The sequence below is a fragment of the Amphiura filiformis genome, chromosome 13 (assembly GCF_039555335.1).
Source record: "Amphiura filiformis chromosome 13, Afil_fr2py, whole genome shotgun sequence".
NCBI classification, from domain to species: Eukaryota; Metazoa; Echinodermata; class Ophiuroidea; order Amphilepidida; family Amphiuridae; genus Amphiura; species Amphiura filiformis.
In genome coordinates, this window is record NC_092640.1 from 32,696,553 (window position 1) to 32,716,404 (window position 19,852).

At 37.0% G+C, this 19,852-nt stretch overlaps 2 protein-coding genes across 2 annotated transcripts in view; both read right to left on the bottom strand.

Moving 5' to 3' along the window:
• Nucleotides 1-1,004: 1,004 nt before the first annotated feature.
• Nucleotides 1,005-2,709, bottom strand: LOC140168251 (uncharacterized). The gene has a single exon (XM_072191586.1). The coding sequence runs from the start codon at nucleotides 2,418-2,420 to the stop codon at nucleotides 1,257-1,259; it is 1,164 nt and encodes a 387-aa protein (XP_072047687.1). The 5' UTR covers nucleotides 2,421-2,709; the 3' UTR covers nucleotides 1,005-1,256.
• Nucleotides 2,710-5,542: 2,833 nt separating this feature from the next.
• LOC140168256 (uncharacterized) overlaps nucleotides 5,543-19,852 on the bottom strand; it is a 54,640-nt gene continuing 40,330 nt past the window's right edge. The window contains exons 7-8 of the mRNA XM_072191590.1: nucleotides 17,211-17,307; nucleotides 5,543-8,616 (exon numbers count right to left, since the gene is read on the bottom strand). The gene's annotated coding sequence lies outside the window, so the exon portion shown is untranslated. The remainder of the gene's footprint in view (nucleotides 8,617-17,210; nucleotides 17,308-19,852) is intronic.

Here is a 19,852-nt window from a genome sequence, read left to right on the forward strand (position 1 = left end):
TTTGTGGTCATTTTAAGAGCCCCCCCTAGGAGGGTAAAAAAATCCAGGCCCCAACAAGTGTTTGTGAACGGTCCCTAAAGCAAGAACACTTGTCAGCACACATTACGTTTCACTACCTGAAGAGAATTGATCAAAAATTGAATTCCCTCCTGAGGTTGGTATCTGTCAATGAGCTGGTTGACCACATCATGATCACCAGGCTGTCATTATAGCCAGAGGCAGTATATGGCACTGTAGGAATTTCCACTGTAGGAATTTGTAGGAATCCTCTTATTCTGTGGAGAATTAAATGGAAGTACGTTCATTATGTTTACTTAAAAGATACGCGAATGGGCCTACATCCCTTCTGGGTTCGATTCTTCTTGATCTGGAGAAACACACTTGATCGAAAATCGTTCAGACAACATTCTTTTAGTTACGACTGTCGAGATACCACTCTTTTATTTCGATGGGCATTCAAGATCGATGTGCAAATCATCCTGGCCCGTGCCTTAATGTTTAATAAGACGAGTTCTCAGTGTTACTTCTTCTGCCTAAGGAAAATCATGCCATATTGAAACCTGTTAACATCTACATAGTTAACTATCAGCTTCAACTACCAACTCACTTCTTAGCGATGGTGTTAGCTCACTCCCTGTTGAATAGCTACACACGACCCCGACTCTACTGTCTGTGTATCCTACTTTAGAATGGCATATTTTCTAAGGAGAGGGCAGTACCACTGAAAGCACGTGGCCTTAGCTAGTAGAGGTTAAGGGTAATAATTGTTGACACATCATTTTCCTGAATCTGAACTATGTATAAACTGTCTATCCAGGTACTTCTTATATGAAGGATTATTACAGCACACATGGGTCAATGAGTAAAAATCAGGATGGTACTTTTGCCTGAGGCAATTTGTGCTTAAATGTTGATCCCTCACTACAAGAGTTATTACCATCGATTTGGTTGAAAAGGGAGGTGAGACATGATCAATTCTCTGCAGGTAACATAAGGTACTGACAGTACTCAGTCACACTAATAGGGTTTCTCTTCACAAAGTTCTAATGCCTTTTAAGATTACTGTTCTAGTTCTCACATGCACTGCAAGTGCTATACTTTGGTATGAGTTCTGTTCATCAAAATGGTTCACAAGGACAATTTTTCTAGCAAAACATTTCTGACAGTACTCACATTGAAAGGGGTTCTCTTTAGTCTGTGTTCTGATGTGGAGCACAAGGATATACTTTCTGTCACCAAAACATTTCTGACAGTACTCACACTTTTTCTTTGGAATGAGTTCTGATATGCCTTTTAAGATCACTGTTCTGAGTAAAACATTTCTGACAGTATCCACAATGAAATTGTTTCTCTTTGGTATGAGTTCTGTTATGGGTCACAAGGCCATTTTTTCTAGCAAAACTTTTATGACAGTACTCACACTGAAAGGGTTTCTCTTTGGTATGAGTTCTGATGTGGAGCATAAGGTTTCTTTTGTCACCAAAACATTTCTGACAGTACTTACACTTATAGGGTTTTTCTTTGGTATGAGTTCTGATATGCCTTTTAAGATCATTGTTCTGACTAAAACATTTCTGACAGTATTCACACTGAAAGGGTTTCTCTTTGGTATGAGTTCTGATATGGGTGACAAGGCCATTTTGTCTAGCAAAACATTTCTGACAGTACTCACACTGATAGGGTTTCTCTTTAGTGTGAGTTCTAGTGTGGCGCACAAGGCCACTTCTGTCACCAAAACATTTCTGACAGTACTCACACTGAAAGGGTTTCTCTTTGGTATGAGTTCTAATGTGGAGCATAAGGCAACTACTGTCACCAAAACATTTCTGACAGTACTTACACTTGTAGGGTTTTTCTTTGGTATGAGTTCTGATATGCCTTTTAAGATCGAAATTGTGACTAAAAGATTTCTGACAGTACTCACACTGAAAGGGTTTCTCTTGGGTGTGAGTTTTGATATGCCTTTTAAGATTAGATTTCACATTAAAACATTTCTGACAGTACTCACACTGAAAGTGTTTCTCCTTGGTGTGAGTTCTGATATGGATCAAAAGGGCATTTTTTCTAGCAAAACATTTCTGACAGTACTCACACCGAAAGGGTTTCTCGTTCGTATGATTTCTTGTGTGTCTCACTAGATTAATTTTTTGCGTGAAACATTTCTGGCAGTACTCACAGTGATAAGGCTTTTCTTTGATGGCCAAACTGTTATTACATTGGTACCATAGCTTCCCATGGCTATTCAAATGTATTTCCAGATTGTTTTTTGACAAACGTTTCTGACAAAGTTCACTTTTGTATCTAAGAGCTCGCACATATTTAATAAGATGTCTGTTTATATGGGTTTTCAATTTGTCCAAAGAATAATGCTCGATTCTACAAAATACACAAATAAATGGCTTCAAACGTTTGATTACCATCCTGTTGCTGTCTATATATATTATATATTTATATGGAACTTTAGATTAACCCAACAAAATTCAAAGATCTTGAATAAGTAACTGTGTGCACATAAAACCCACCATATGGAAGTTAATTCTAGCTGAGTTGCCCTTCAATGGAACTGGAATCTTTGTGCTGTTCAAACCGCACTGGCTTCTGTCTTTGTTCTGTTCAATCCTCACTGGCTTCTGTCTTTATTCTGTTTCTACTTTTAGTTGTTTATACTTATAGTTGTTTCTAATTGAAGATATACATCAGTGGATCAACAAACCTGAAATGTCAAAACAAATAATGTTTGTTATTATTGCTGATTGCATTCAAAGCAGATTGCATTAGGGGCTGTGCAATAATTATGAGCCCCGGGGTAAAATTTCAAACGGCTCGCCAAAAATCGCTTGCCCCCCCCTCTCAACCCGCAAAAATCGCTTGCCCCCCCCCTCTCGGCCTGCCAAAAATTCTTTGCCCCCCCCCCTTGCACATGCCAAATTTTTAGGATCCCAATTTTCAAACCTTAAATGGTCTAGATAGATGTTGCGAGCGCAGCGAGCAGGAAAATTTCCATATTTAAGCGTTTCCGTGCTGTTTTCCTAAGCCTTTTTAGAGCGTTTTATATAAAAGGCGCCCCATGAATGGGTGCCAAAATCGTTTGCCCCCCTCTCTGCTTGCCAAAAATTGCTTGCCCCCCCTTTTGGCTCGCCAAAATTTCTTGCCCCCCCAATTTTACCCCTCCCCAGGGCTCATAATTATTGCACAGCCCTTAGAACAGTATTGTTTTATTTTATACATGTCACGTTGGATAAAGAAAGGTTTGTATATTGACTTTTTCCGAACGAGTATTTGAGCCATTTGAGCCTGTTCAATGTAAGGGGTTAAAATATTTACCAGACAAGCATGGATAGACTGCCTGAGGGCATGATTGTTTGCATGGTGCTGTCACAGACATCACATCGAACACTAGTAAATATTTGTATCCTATTTAATTTTTACTTATTTTCACTTCACTCCATAAATTTTCCTCATGTGAATATATACAAGGCGGTTCTCAAACCACGAGTCTCAACTGCTTTCGTGAGCACCTGCTTTTGCAATTACTTTTGAGAGAAGTAAATGAATTCTGCCGTTCTCAGCTGGGCACGATTACCTGGCTGATGGTGACTGTCAGAAAAGTTTGTCCAAAAACAATCTGGAAAGACATTTGAATAGCCATGGGAAGCTATGGTACCAATGTAATAACGGTTTGGCCATCAAAGAAAAGCCTTATCACTGTGAGTACTGCAAGAAATGTTTCAGGCAAAACATTAATCTAGTGAGACACATCAGAAGTCATATGAACGAGAAACCCTTTCGGTGTGAGTACTGTCAGAAATGTTTTGCTAGAAAAAATGCCCTTTTGATCCATATCAGAACTCACACCAAGGAAAAACACTTTCAGTGTCAGTACTGTCAGAAATGTTTTAGTGTGATATCTAATCTTTAAAGGCATATCAAAACTCACATCAAAGATAAACCATTTCAGTGTGAGTACTGTCAGAAATCTTTAAGTCACAATTTTCGATCTTTAAAGGCATATCAGAACTCATACCAAAGAAAAACCCTATAAGTGTAAGTTCTGTCAGAAATGTTTTGAAGTTTTATTTCTTGCAATAAACATTGAAAATTAAAGTTTGAATATGAATGGCCTATTATTTAAAGTGTGTTTCCATACACTCCTGTACACAGGGGTGAGGAGGGGGTCACATGAATATAAAGGAGCCACACACGCTGCTTAATAAAAGCAGCATAAATGGGTCAGCATCAGGGTTGAGGGGTCTGTTGGCTACATGGACATTAAGAGGTCAAATTTTGGGTATATATTGACACTTAGGGTCTCCTTTTAACCTCATAAATCGTCCCTTAGGGATACATTTCGTGGTTACAGAGCATTTATGTAAGAATTGTGTGAAATAACACGAGTGAAAATAATTTCAAAACAGGGGTCATCTGAGGTCAAATTAATAAAAATTCTTATGGGCATGAAACTTGGTGAGTACAGTCTATATTTAAAGCTAACATTTTGGAAGGTCATTTTGGGTCATTTGGGGTCACCCAGGGGTCATCTAAGATCAAATTACTAAAAACTTGTATGGGCACAAAACTTGGTGGGTACAGTCAAGATTTAGAGTAAAATTTTTGGAGGGTCATTTCGGAGTCATCCAAGGTCATATGAGGTCAAATTACTAAAACTGTCGTATGGTGAACAGTCAACATCTATAGTCAAATTTTTGGAAGGTCATTTTGGGGTTATCCAAGGTCACCCGGGGTCATCTGAGGTCTAATTACTAAAAACTTTTACAATGAGCATGAAACTTGGTGGTTACAGTCAACATTTAGAGCCAAAATTTTGGAAGGTCATTTTGGGGTCACCCAAGGTCATCTGAGGTCAAATTACTAAAAATTTGATCTCATATGACCTTGGATGACTCCAAAATTGTTATTTATGAGGTTTAAAGGAGACAAAAATCTGTGAATAACTGAAAATCTGTAACTCAACAGAGATTATTCACAGATTTTTAAACTGTCCACAGATTTTTCATAAGAAAATGTCTCCTAAGTGACCCTAAGCATCGATATAGCCAAAAATGGACCCCAAAAAAACTATGTAGCCAAAAAAAATAGAACCCCTCAACGTTGATGCCGCTGCAGACTCAAAATCTGATCTTTTTATGCCACTTTTATTATCCAGCATGTGTACAGACCTGTCAACCTACCGAAGTCAGAATGAGGGACATTGAGACCAAAACCTTGTACATGTACACAAACCAGGTACCGACAAATGTAAAGACTTTTAGGTGTGCAATACTTTAAAATGAGGGACAGTTGGCAGGTCTGTGTGTAGCCCTGTTAAATCCATATGTGACTCCCTATTCCCGGGTACAGGAGAATTTTTATTGCAAGAAATAATTTCAAGCTTTCCTAGAAAAATGCATTTCTAATACTAATCAGTAAAATGACAAACCACAATATAATATACCATGTGGTGGTAATAATAATATTTATTTGAATTACTTGCAAAATACAGAGTAACATTAAAATAACTGCAGATTAATTACACATTTAAAAAGAGTAGTTCAGGATGAGTGAATGGGCTTAAAGTCCAAACACAGAAGTGCCCTCTCATCCTGCACATGAATGCATAGTTATACATAAAATAGCAAAAGCTCAATTGACTTGCTTCCACAAAATAAGCACAAAGTCGCCACGACACTAAAAGATACAGTCCATTAATCATGAAAACTAGCATATCTAATCACCAAACCAAGTTTGCAGACCCCTGATGATGATGATGATGATGTTAGAATTTGCATGCAACTCTAAAAATAGATGGAGTTAAGACTAATCTTCAGTTTGTTCTTAGTTTTAAATAAATACACAAGTCTGATTTGCTACTGTGGCTATTTTGCTGCAAGCCTGATTAAGCATTCATACTACCTTCAAAGGATTTTGCATTTTACTTTAATAATGGTTTGAAGTGTTGATGAGATTCTTTAGCATGTGGACTTTTAATTTCAATTCAAGTTTAATGGAGCCAACAGATTTCTTAGCATATTCGCATAATTATAATATGAAGTATATCTTTTAGTAAGAGTTCTAATAAACCTTTCTTGTGCTTTTCTTAACCTACACTAACCTCTACGCATATGCCACTTAAATAAACACAAATTGCGAGTTATGAATAATATAATAACTACTTTTTCAAAAAGGAAGATTCTGACTTACTTCCCAACTTTTTTGGTACTGTTTCAAATGTAGTTAGTTTAATTAGTACATTGTGGTTTACACAACAAAAGTCAAACACCTTTAAATCCAGGAGTATTTTAGGGAATCTTATTCACAACTTTACCATCAAAATTAACATTTAGTCTATAAAGAAACATTCGTGAACATTTTTTGATTACCAGCAACCACACCAATATCAGCAACTATCATGACTATCAAAAAGTTTTAAACTTTGACGCTTAGAGTATTCATGTCATTTTATCACCTGACACCCCTCCCCAATGCAATGATTTTCATTTCACTTGATGCAAGATCTGATGTGAGGACAATAATTTGAGCAAACCAGTTTTGACAGTTCTTGCACTGTAGTTTACAAGGTACCTATTTGGGCAAAACATTTCTTACAGTTTTACTCACTCTAAAAGCGGTGATAAATTTGATTTGATTTTCAGTTGACTTACTCTCTTTAAAACGTTTAATGATAATATTGAATTGTGAATACTGATGTGGTTTACAAGAGTACCATTCTGGGCAAAAATATCTGACAGTACTCGCACTGAAAGGATTTCCCTCTCTGCAAGGACACTTTATGTCACCCATATTTTCAGCATTTTTTTCAATCAAAAGGTTTCTCTTTGGTATGAGTTCTGATACTCTTTAAGATTACAGTTGATTAAACCATTTCTGTCAGTACTCACACTTCCAGGGTTTTGCTTAGGTATGAGTTCTGATGCCTTTTAAGATCAAGAGTTCTAACTAAAATACTTTTGACAGTACTCACGCGGAAAAGTTTTGTTATGTTTTGCGAGGCCACTTCTGATGGCAAAACGTTTCTGACAGTGTTTACACTGCAAGGGTGTCTCTTTGGTGTAAATTCTGATACAGTACTCACACTGAAAGCGTTTCTATTCTGTGTAAGTTAAGACTAGTGTCCTTCACAATTAGGTAACTTCTGTCAGCAAAACATTTTTGACAGTACTTGCACTTTCAGGGTTTTTCTTTTGGATGAGTTCTGATATGCCTTTTAAGATGACAGTTCCCACTTAAACATTTCTGACAGTAGTCACTCTGGAAGGGTTTCTCTTCGGTATGAATTCTGGTGTGCTTCACAAGGGCACTTCTGTCAGTAAAACATTTTTGACAGTACTTGCACTTATAGGTTTTTTTTTCTTTGGCATGAGTTTTGATATGTCTTTTAAGATGACAGTTCCGACTAAAACATTTCTGACAGTACTCACACTGAATGGGTTTCTCTTTAGTGTGAATTCTAGTGTGGCGCACAAGGGCACCTTTGTCAGCAAAACAATTTTGACAGTACTTGCACTTATAAGGTTTTTCTTTTGTATGTGTTCTGATATGCCTTTTAAGATCAAAGTTCCTACTAAAACATTTCTGACAGAACTCACACTGAAAGGGTTTCTCTTCAGTGTGAGTTCTGGTGTGCTGCACAAGGTTGCTTCTTTTAGCAAAACATTTTTGACAGTACTCACACTTGTAAGATTTTTCTTTGGTATGAGTTCTGATATGCCCTTTAAGGCGACCTTTCTGACTAAAACATTTCTGACAGTACTCACACTGAAAGGGTTTCTTTTCAGTGTGAGTTCTGGTGTGCTTCACAAGTGCACTTCTGTCAGCAAAACATTTTTGACAGTACTTGCACTTATAGGGTTTTTCTTTGGTATGAGTTCTGATATGCCTTTTAAGATCAAAGTTCCGACTAAAACATTTCTGACAGAACTCACACTGAAAGGGGTTATCTTCAGTGTGAGTTCTGACGTGCTGCTCAAGGTTACCTCTTTTAGCAAAACATTTTTGACAGTACGTGCACTTGTAAGATTTTTCTTTGGTATGCGTTCTGATATGCCCTTTAAGACTAGAGTTCTGACTAAAACATTTCTGACAGTACTCACACTGAAAGGGTTTCTCTTTGGTATGAGTTCTGATATGCCTTTTAAGATCAGACTTATGAATAAAACATTTCTGACAATACTCACACTGATAATAATATGGTGTCTTGTTGTTCAAGCAGTTTTTAAATTGCCTGTGGCTATTAAACTGTCTTTGCAGTTCAGCAGTTTTGGACAAGATTTCCTGACACCGCACACATTTGCATCTATGGGCTCGTACATATTTAATAAGATGTCTGTTCATGTGGGTTTTCAAATTTGCCAAAGATGAATGATTGAGTCTGCAATATGCACAAGTAAATGGTTTGAAAAGCTTCATTGCCATACACTGCTATTTGCAACATAAATTTACAGTGAACTTTAGATAAATCCAATATTCAAAGATGTAGATCAAGTGACTGTGTGCACCTTAAACCCACCATAAAAGTCTCTATCATAAATGTCCTGGAGTGAAGCAGCAAGCAATACAAGACCACAGCCCTCACTGGCTTCTGTCTCAGTGGATCAAAATCTGAAATGTTAAAACAACATTAATAACATTTAGTATCTTTTAAACCATGATTTTTATACCTTTAAAAACCTTATTTTTCCCAATTTTTCCACCTTGTTTCCTTAATAATTATTAAGTGTGTGCAATCTGTGCGAGGCTAACATACAGTCGTAATATAGGCTGTACATCCAAAGGTCAATTAGGTTAACAATACATTTTTGTAGCATGTTGTTGGCAGATCATATTGTGACATACAAATGTGGGTGACAGGTCAATTGGGTTCGCAACAGGGTGCTGTCAGCAACAGCGTGCTGTCAGCAGATCATTATTGTAGTGACATACAAATGTGACGTGCAAAGGTCAATTGGGGTAATTGCCAACAGTGACAGCAGCCAATCAGCAATTGGTGCATGTTAATACAATAATACATGCATGGTCAGAGCACATATTCCAAATTTGTTACAAGGATTTTTGTATTTTACTTTAGTATGGCTAGGTGACTTCTAATTTCAATTCAAGTTTGGAGCAACAGATTTCACAATTATATGGTATATATTATAAAGTATATCTTTTCACACATTACCCACATAGGTTTGCGGTGTACACTGTTTGCCAATGGTGCATTGGCTTCAGGTGTACACCATGCCTGAGTAAGTATGATAAAACCCTCTGTTGCTAAGATGTGTATGAAAAACAAAAACATCTTAAAATGTTTTAGTGGCTGATCGCATAAAGAGGGAGTCAGGTCCAATTTAGAAACAGCCCCGCAGGGCAATAAAGCAAGGTGGATCTCCCCAACCTATAAGTATACTCTGTAGGTATCCCAGGTAAACCTTAGTTAACACATTTGCTAGTCAGCCAAATTCGCCAAAAATGTCAATGCATATTTACATAGAAATTTAAATCAACTGGCCGAAGAAGGAAACCTACATTATGTTTTCTATACTTCACTTGACCCAAATATATGATTTTTTATGGTGATAAGACAATCGCACATGGAATTTTAGAGGGATTTTGATAGCAGTTCCATTAAAAAAAGCTGCTATCATAATGAGACTAAGATCTAGAAACACTCCCGAAATGCCGTTTTGGGGAATTTTGCTAGCTGAATCTTTTTGATGAAAGTCAATCTTTGACAAGATGTAACTTTGCTACGGAAAGTGCTATGAAAAAAAGGTTTTCAGTTTTGGCTTTGTTTACTCAAGAGCTTTAATTTGATATACAAGGCGTTTCTCGAACCACGAGTCTCGCCTGCTTTTGTGACCGCCTGCTTTTGCGATAACTGTTGGTAGAGAGGTAAATGAATTTGGCGGTTATCGGCTGGGCACGATTATCTGGCCGATGGTAACTGTACCCACCAAGTTTCATGCCCATGCAACAGTTTTGACTAATATGACCTCAGATGACCCCTGGTGGCCCTGAAATGACCTAAAATTTGGCTCTAAATGTTGACTGTACCCCTCGTGCTAAGTTTCATGCCCATACGACAGTTTTTACTAATTTGACCTCAGATGACCCCTGGTGGCCTCGAAATGACCTTCCAAAAATTTGGCTTTAAATGTTGACTGTACCCATCAAGTTTCATGCCCATACGAGTTTTTACTAATTTGTCCTCAGATGCCCCCTGGTGACTCCGAAATTACCTTCCAAATATTTGGTTTTAAATGTTGACTGTACCCACCAAGTTTCATGCCCATCCGACAGTTTTTACAAATTTGACCTCAGATGACCCCTGGTAACCTCAAAATGACCTTCCAAAAATTTGGCTTTAAATGTTGACTGTACCCACCAAGTTTCATGTCCATCCAACAGTTTTTACTAATTTGACCTCAGATGACCCCGAAATGACCTTCCAAAAATTTGGCTTGAAATGTTGCCTGTACCCCCCAAGTTTCATGTCCATACAACAGTTTTTACTAATTTGACCTCAGATGACCCCTGGTGGCCTCGAAATGACCTTCCAAAAATTTGGCTTTAAATGTTGACTGTACCCATCAAGTTTCATGCCCATACGAGTTTTTACTAATTTGTCCTCAGATGCCCCCTGGTGACTCCGAAATTACCTTCCAAATATTTGGTTTTAAATGTTGACTGTACCCACCAAGTTTCATGCCCATCCGACAGTTTTTACAAATTTGACCTCAGATGACCCCTGGTAACCTCAAAATGACCTTCCAAAATTTGGCTTGAAATGTTGACTGTACCCACCAAGTTTCATGTCCATCCAACAGTTTTTACTAATTTGACCTCAGATGACTTTGAAATGACCTTCCAAAAATTTGGCTTGAAATGTTGCCTGTACCCCCCAAGTTTCATGTCCATACAACAGTTTTTACTAATTTGACCTCAGATGACCCTGGTGACCCCAAAATGACCTTCCAAAATTTGGCTTAAAATGATGACTGTACCCACCAAGTTTCATGCCCATACGACAGTTTTTACTAATTTGACCTCAGATGACCCCTGAGTGACCTCGGATGACCCCGTAATGACCTTCCAAAAATTTGGCAAAACCAAAGAACTATTTCATCAAAGTAATAAATCAAACAGAAAGATGCTTCCTTTACGAGTTATCACTCATTGAAAGTGCTACTTTGCTATACTTTACATGGAAAGCGACTATCTTAAAGTCGTCATATTTCCTTAATTACATGACCGATCAAGCTGTTATTGGGATATGTGATGCACAGTTGAAAATTGATTATTAAAAGATTTGGTGACCTCAGTTGACCTTTGACCTTGTATGTGACCTTTGACCTCACGAAATTGGATAAAGTATGTTGCGCTGAAAAATCAAATTTGGCAATACCAAAGAACTATTTCATCAAATAAATCAAAACAGAAAGATGCTTCCTTTACGAGTTATCACTCATTGAAAGTGCTACTTTGCTATACTTTACAAAGAAAGCGACTATCTTAAAGTCGTCATATTTCCTTAATTACATGACCGATCAAGCTGTTATTGGGATATGTGATGCACAGTTGAAAATTAATTATTAAAAGATTTGGTGACCTCAGTTGACCTTTGACCTTGTATGTGACCTTTGACCTCATGAAAATCTAATCAGGTCGAGTACCTCTGGCCACGCATAACTCCCCACCAAGTTACGTCACTGTACCCCATACGGATCTCCAGATAATCTGTTCACAAGGTATTTTGCTTATTACGCATATATTATGCAAATTAGGTACTTAATTACCATATTTTACGCTCAAAATCTAATCAGGTCGAGAACCTCTGGCCCCGCTTACTCCTCACCAAGTTACGTCACTGTACCCCATACAGATCTCCAGATAAGCTGTTCACAAGGGTTTTTTGCTTGATACGCATCAAATACACATAAATTATGCAAATTAGGTACTTAATTAGCATATTTTGCGCTGAAAATCTAATCAGGTCGAGAACATCTGGCCACGCTTACTCCCCACCAAGTTACGTCACTGTACCCCATACGGATCTCCAGATAAGCTGTTCACAAGGTTTTTTTTGCTTGATACGCATCAAATACGCATAAATTATGCAAATTAGGTACTTAATTAGCATATTTTGCGCTGAAAATCTAATCAGGTCGAGAACATCTGGCCACGCTACTCCCCACCAAGTTACGTCACTGTACTCCATACGGATCTCCAGATAATCTGTTCACAAGGTATTTTGCTTATCACGCATAAATTATGCAAATTAGGTACTTAATTACCATATTTTGCGCTCAAAATCTAATCAGGTCGACACCCTTTGGTCATGCTACCCCCTATAAAGTTTCATCATCATAGCACTTACGGTTCTCAAGATAACGCGTTCACAAGCTTTTTCCGAACACACACACGCACACACGCACACCCCCACACACGGACACACACACACCATAGTGATTACTAAGTCTCTCCCTGAACATTCAGGCGAGACAATAAAATGATGCAGTTTGATGGCAAATTTGAATTCACCTAGCATACCTATACTCTGTATGCCTACAATGTTCTAGAATGCAACATACTTACTATGGCACAGTGTCTGATTAAGTCAAACACTTTGGTGGTGTAGGCCCTTTCAAACAGTCCTGTACATATAAATAATATAAAGCCGATAATATGAAATTGACTTACATCACATGGGCACAGCTATTTGCAGTTGGCGTCATGATCGATGTCTGGCATGTGGCTTGAAGCTCTGTTGGCGTTCTTCCAGTAGTTTTCAATGGCAAGGTCGTAACTGACCGTTTTTCGGCCTAGAAAATTGTATTTTTGCTAATTTAAAACTCCTTTACAAAAAATCCTCTTGATAACTTTTTAAATATTTCAATAAAGTTTTTAAAAATATTATTGTTTTGTGCATATACCGTAAAACCTCGTCTACAAGCATATATAGTGTTTTTGATGAAAGCTAAATGAATACATGCGTAAATGTGCCAATACAATAGATTGGTCTTACAATAATACTTGTTTGTATATGCTTGGATCTGTAATTCATTTGCTCAAACTCCATACTGGTGCCTGGATTAATTTAGCTTTCATCAGAAGAATTTTATATGCTTGTAGACAAAGTTTTACGGTATGTGAAACTCAGAATCGCCCAATGCTCAGAATTTTTACTGTACCGACTGTTGATCAAAAAGTCATGATTTATGTTCAAAATCCCCCTATTCATTTGTTTGTGCAACTGAAAATCATCCAGACATCTGACAATGGGTGGTCTTCTAATAGCTGCCTCCATGAGCTGTACTCGATAATTATCTATGTACAGGACTGTTAAATCCAGGAGCCTTTGTATTCTACATTCTTAGGGGATCTTATTTGCGACACATAAGACATTTAGACCAGCCTCATCCCCACTATAACTCCCATCAAAATTGAAAGTTAACAAATGAAGAAACAAGTGCGCTGCCAGAGATTTTAACCTTCTTGAGCATGATGCCTATCACCAGCAACAAATTTTTAACCCCATGAGAACTACCTGCCGATTGGCCAAAAAGAAGTTTTCATTATCAATTGGACCAATCATTGTTAGAATAATTTCACCACGTAAAAAAATTGGCATTAATTATTTGCAAAGCTCCATTCTGATAGGTGATTAAAATGAAGATATCATGTAATTGACCAATCACATGCAATGCTAGATCGGCAGGTAGTGCTCAGGGGGTTAAGGTGGTATTGGATGCATTTTCTAGAAATTAGAATGCTTTGAGCATGTTTTAAACAGATTAATTGAGTAGGGTAGAGTATACTGATCAATATGCCTTTTGTTTGGAGCAAATCGGACATACGGTTTCCATAATACATCAATTTATATGTTCTTTGTATCCTATTGTTTTTGTCAATAATCAATATAGTTAATGAACTAAAACGACTGCAAAGGCTCATATGTAATTTTTGCCAATATTTTGCTAAAAATCAATGCATAAATGTTCAGGGTACTTTTATTTTGCATACTTTTGCCCTGAAACTTGGTCAGAATGTTTCTAATATGTTCTAATGTATTATATAGTGAAGCTGCCCTCTATTTTGCATATTTAATGAGCTAATTTGCATAAATGCTAATTAATTATGCAAATATGCAAATTAGGGGGCAGCATCATTAATACATTAGAACACATTAGAAACACTTTGACCAAGTTTCAAGGCAAAAGTATGCAAAATAAAAGTACCCTGAACATTTATACATGGATATTTAGCAAAATATTGGCAAAAATTATATGTTAATGAGCTTCTCCAATCATTTTGGCTCATTAACTATATTGATTACTGATAAAAACAATAAGATATAAAAGAAAATATAAATTGATATATTTTGAAAACTGTATGTCTGATCTGCAATTAATCTTTAAAAATCTTTAAAACATGTTTAGAGCACTTTCATAATACCTCCAATACACCTTAAACATGCATCAGTGCCAGACTTTTTGAGAGTACATAGATGATCACCGTTTCTTTAATTCTCAACCATTTTCAACAAATAAGGTCTTAACTCAGAGCTAAAGAGTCCAGGTAGTGGCTGCTTGTTTAATAATTTTGACATACTTGTCTTTATTTAGGATATACAGGGGTGAACACAACTGGTACCTTAATTATTTGGCTTACTGTATATTAATTAATATAACATTAAAGATGATCAGCAACGTACAAAATCTGGGAATACTGGCATTTTTATCATAGAATTTTATATCTCTACAAAGTAGACTACAAACATGATTATGCACCAATCTGATCAAAAACTGGGAAAAATACAACTATATCAAGAAATAGTAAACTGCACACTTCAGTTTAAAGATGATCAGCAACATATGCAACATCTGGGTTGGTGTAGGAAATACTGGCATTTTATCATATAATTTTGTATCCCCCCAAAGTAGACTACAAACATGATTATGCACCAATCTGATCAAAAACTGGGAAAAATACAACTATATCAAGAAATAGTAAACTGCACACTTCAGTTTAAAGATGATCAGCAACATATGCAACATCTGGGTTGGTGTAGGAAATACTGGCATTTTTATCATATAATTTTGTATCCCCCCAAAGTAGACTACAAACATGATTATGCACCAATCTGATCAAAAACTGGGAAAAATACAAATAAATCAAGAAAATATTGCAAATAAGCTGTATTTCTTTGCAGGTAAACTGCACACTTCAGTTTAACATTTCTCATTGCGGAATTATTTTGTACACAAAATCTGATCAAAAACTGGGAAAAATACAAATAAATCAAGAAAATATTGCAAATAAGCTGTATTTCTTTGCAGGTAAACTGCACACTTCAGTTTAACATTTCTCATTGCGGAATTATTTTGTACACATAGGCCCATAGTATGAGTCATGATATGCCCTTGAAGATAAGTTATGACTGCATGACACCTTCCTGACACAACTCATACTTTAATGGCTTTGCACTGATATGAGTTCTGATATGCCTAAAAGATCAAAGTTTTGACTAAAATATTTCTGACAATACTCACACTGAAAGGATATCTCTTGTGTTCGAGTTCAGATGTGGCGTGCAAGGGCACTTCTGACGGCAAAACATTTCTGACAATATTCACACTGAATAGGTGGCTCTTTGGTCTTTGATATGGTTCACAAGGACACTTTTTAGAGAAATATGTTTATTTTTCTTTGGTATGAGTTCTGATATGCCTTTTAAGGTCAGATTTCTGACCAAACCATTTCTGACAGTACTCACACTGAAAGTGTTTCTCTTTAGTGTGAGTTCTGGTGTGGGTTACAAGGACATTTCTGTATGCAAAACATTTCTGACAGTACTTGCACTGAAACGGTTTCTCTTTGGTATGCGTTTTGATATGATCTTTAAGACTGCACTTCTGACTAAAACATTTCTGACAGTACTCACACTGAAAGGGTTTCTCTTTGGTATGAGTTCTGATATGTCTTTTAAGGTCAGATTTATAACTAAAACACTTCTGACAGTACTCACACTGAAAGAGTTTCTCTTTGGTATGAGTTCCAATATGCCTTTTAAGGTCAGATTTATGAGTAAAATATTTCTGACAGTACTCACACTGAGAGGATTTCTCATCAGAGTGAATTTTGATGTGATGTGCATATAGGACACTTCTGTTAGCAAAACATTTCTGGCAGTATTCACACTGAAAAGGTATCTCGTTATGAATTCTGATATGATTCACAAGGATATGTTTTTTAGCAAAACGTTTCTGACAGTACTCACATTGAAAGGGTTTAGTGTGAGTTCTGATGTGTTGCACAAGCTGATTTCTGTCAGCAAAATATTTCTGACAGTACTCACACTTAAAGGGTTTTTCTTTGGTATGAGATCTGATATGCCTCTTAAGTTGACAGTTCCGACTAAAACATTTATGACAATACTTACACTCAAAAGGTTTCTCTTTAGTGTGAGTTCTGATGTGTCGTGAAAGGACACTTCTGTCAGCAAAACATTTCTGACAGTATTCACATTGGAAAGGTTTCTCTTTGGTGTGAATTCTGATATGGCTCACAAGGACATTTTTGACAGCAAAACATTTCTGACAGTACTCACACTGAAAGGGTTTTTCTCCAGTATGAGTTCTGGTGTGCTGCACAAGGTTACCTCTGTCAGCAAAATATTTCTGACAATACTCACACTGAAAGGGTTTCTCTTTGGTATGAGTTCTGATATGCTTTTTGAGATTTAAGTTCTGACCAAAACATTTCTGACAGTAATCACACTGAAAGGGTTTCTCTTTGGTATGAGTTCTGATATGACTTTTTAGATGACAGTTATGACTAAAACATTTCTGACAGTACACGCACTGAAAGGATTTCTCTTTGGTACAAGTTTTCATGCTCACCCTGTCACACTGATAGGGTGCCCCTTTCTTCAAGCAATTATTAAATTGATACCATAACATCCTGTGGCCATTGAAATGTCTTTGCAGCTCACACACACATTTGCATCTATGGGCTCGTACATATTTAATAAGGTGTCTGTTCATGTGGGTTTTCAAATTTGTCAAAGATGAATGACTGAGTGTGCAATATGCACAAGTAAATGGTTTCAAGTGTTTCATTGCCAATAGTGAACTTTACATAAAGCCCTTGCATAAAGCCCAAAATATTCAAATATGTAGATCAATTGACTGTGTTCACTTAAAACCCACCATGAAAGTTAACTCTAGCATAGATGTCCTGGAGTGAAGAAGCAAGCAATACAAGACCACAGTCCTCCCTGTCTACTGTCTCAGTGGATCAATATATCTGAAATGTTAAAAAAACATTTGATACAAGTTTAGTATACCTCTTCAAACCACATATTGATTTTAATACCTTAATCAATTTTCTGTTCTGAATGATCCATGAATTTGATATTATAAATAGCTCATATTTATATATTCCATCTGGTGTTAATGACTGTCTATCTTCTGAATTGTTCAGCCTTATTTGGTGACCGCTTGGGGCTTGCTTGACATTGATAAGGGGTATCATCTGTGAATACTGGACTTTCAAAAACCACACGCAGGATGTGGAAAAAACACTTTATCTCAGATCGACCTGGAACTCTTGGAGAATTTTACTAGGGTACATACTATACTGTGCTGAAATTCAGCAAGATCGGAGCAATGTTTCACCCAGGCAGTAGATTTTCACAAAATCCCTACATTTGTACCTATCGAAGTTTCTTCTGTGTTATACAGTAAGAAATAGTAAGTAGGAATTTTAAGAAAATCTGTCTGGGCGAAACATGCTTTGATCTAACTGATATTTCAATGCAGTAGTAGTATGTACCCCAGTAAAACTCTTCGAGAGTTCCAAGTCAATCCGAGAAAAAAAATGTTTTTTGCCACATCCTAACGCACAAGCATTGAAGTGAAAATGCAATGCACCCCTAAACAAGTATAACAGGTTTCATTTTAATACCGTCTTACTCAAAACAAGTGGATTAAATCCATTTTCTTGACTCCAAGTACTGTGTTATATACTTACACTTGGAAAAATAATCACTATTTCAAAACTAAACCATTTTGGGGTAAATTTGTTTTTGTAATAGATGCACTATCTAATCTTACACATTATGACACCACATTAAATCAAATGTGACCTCAAGAAGTAAAGTTACAAGCAATTGAATAGACGAAGGTCAAGTATTAAAATGACAAACTGGCCCATACAAGGCGCAAAAAGATTTCAGCAAGCGCAACAAAGAGACAACACAGTTTCTTCAATGAAGCTTTATTTAAAGCAGTTTTTATTTAAGTTTTTACTTCTCTGTACTTTTCATAACTTTCACTTTATTTGTTAGCTCTTTTGTTTCAATTTTCTTTTGTTCCTTCCTTTTTAAATTAAAGGTACGCAAACAGGGACAGACTTAGGTTTCAGTTTTCTACTGGCCCTCCGGCCAGTGAAGCAGCGAATCTACTGGCCCTGCAATAAATTTACTGGCCCAACTTTTTCAATATGTTCTACTGCAAAAAGTGCAAATAAAGAAGCATGTTCCCATGCCCATTATAACCAGGGGGCAGGTGGTGAACACCCCCCCCCCTCGCCAAATGACACATTCACGAGCGTAGCGAGCGAAAAATAGAGGTTTTCAGTCAAAAAAAAGGTCCGAATTTTAAACAAAAGTCCACTTTTTAAAAATCCTGGTTATGGGCCTGCTGCGTTCCAATGAGACTTTTAAAGTTAGAGACTACCAATTAGGCCTACCAAACTTGACACATGTTACTTGTGTGTTAACATTATTTTATTCTGTGCCACAATGGACCCTGAATTAAAAGCTTTTTCCAGGATCTATGGTGCCACTTTAATTCAAGCAAACCTCAACATTTTTAATTGTTTTGTACTGAGCATACTTAATATAGAGAGACAAGTTCAGTCAGTAGTCCTTCCTTCCAAAAGTTCAGAAAAGAAAAGGTTCAAGTATGCGGTATTTGTGTTATCGCTATCATCATCAGATAGAGCATGAAAGAGCTTGGAAATAGTACGTAGGCCTACATCGCCGTAAAAGCGGCCGTATATTTCCTTGCTTGCAACGCAAGGATAAGAATAAATAGACAAAAAAATCATTTAATAAAAATACAAATTACACACAGGTAGGCCCTACAGGTGACAAGTGGAGCAGAAACTGTGTCCAATTGTGTCCATCACTGAGTATATCTTGCCTCAGTCATATGAGTTATATCAGGATCATGCAAAAATCTAGTGGCCCGCCGGGCCAGCATTGTTGGAAGTTTACTGGCCCGAGGCAAAATCAACTGGCCCCGGGCCACTGCTTAAATCCGTCCCTGTACGCAAAGCCATTTACCACTCTCAAACCAGATGTTTAGTTCATGGAGTTTTGAATAGGTCAGTTTGTCACTATTAAAACTGGACCGTCGTCTAATCAAATGCTTGTAGCTTTGCTCCTTGAAATCACATTGGATTCAATGGGGTGTCATAATGTGCCGGATAAGATTAAATCTATTAAAATATCTAACTTTCCCCAATATATTTCAGTTTTGAAATTGTGATTATTTTTCCAAGTGTAAGGATACTTTTTTGGAGCAGTATATATAACTGCACTTAAAGCCATATTTTGATATTTGCTGAACACTGTACGCACATGGTGTTTAGATCGAAGCGTAGGCAAATCACAAGAACCGACGTCAGTCATGTTCAAAGAAGTGGCTCGCATTGTCGACATCATAGGCACTGGTATAAAACTAGTGATATTCTTTGTACATGTATTGCCTGATCTGATAGTGCCAAAACTAAATGCCCGGGGACATATCTGACAGTGAAAACTAATATTCTGTGGAAAGGAAAT

Coding starts and splice junctions, on each gene's coding strand:
- LOC140168251 (XM_072191586.1), bottom strand. CDS start 2,420: ATGGTAATCAAACGTTTGAAGCCATTTATTTGTGTATTTTGTAGAATC.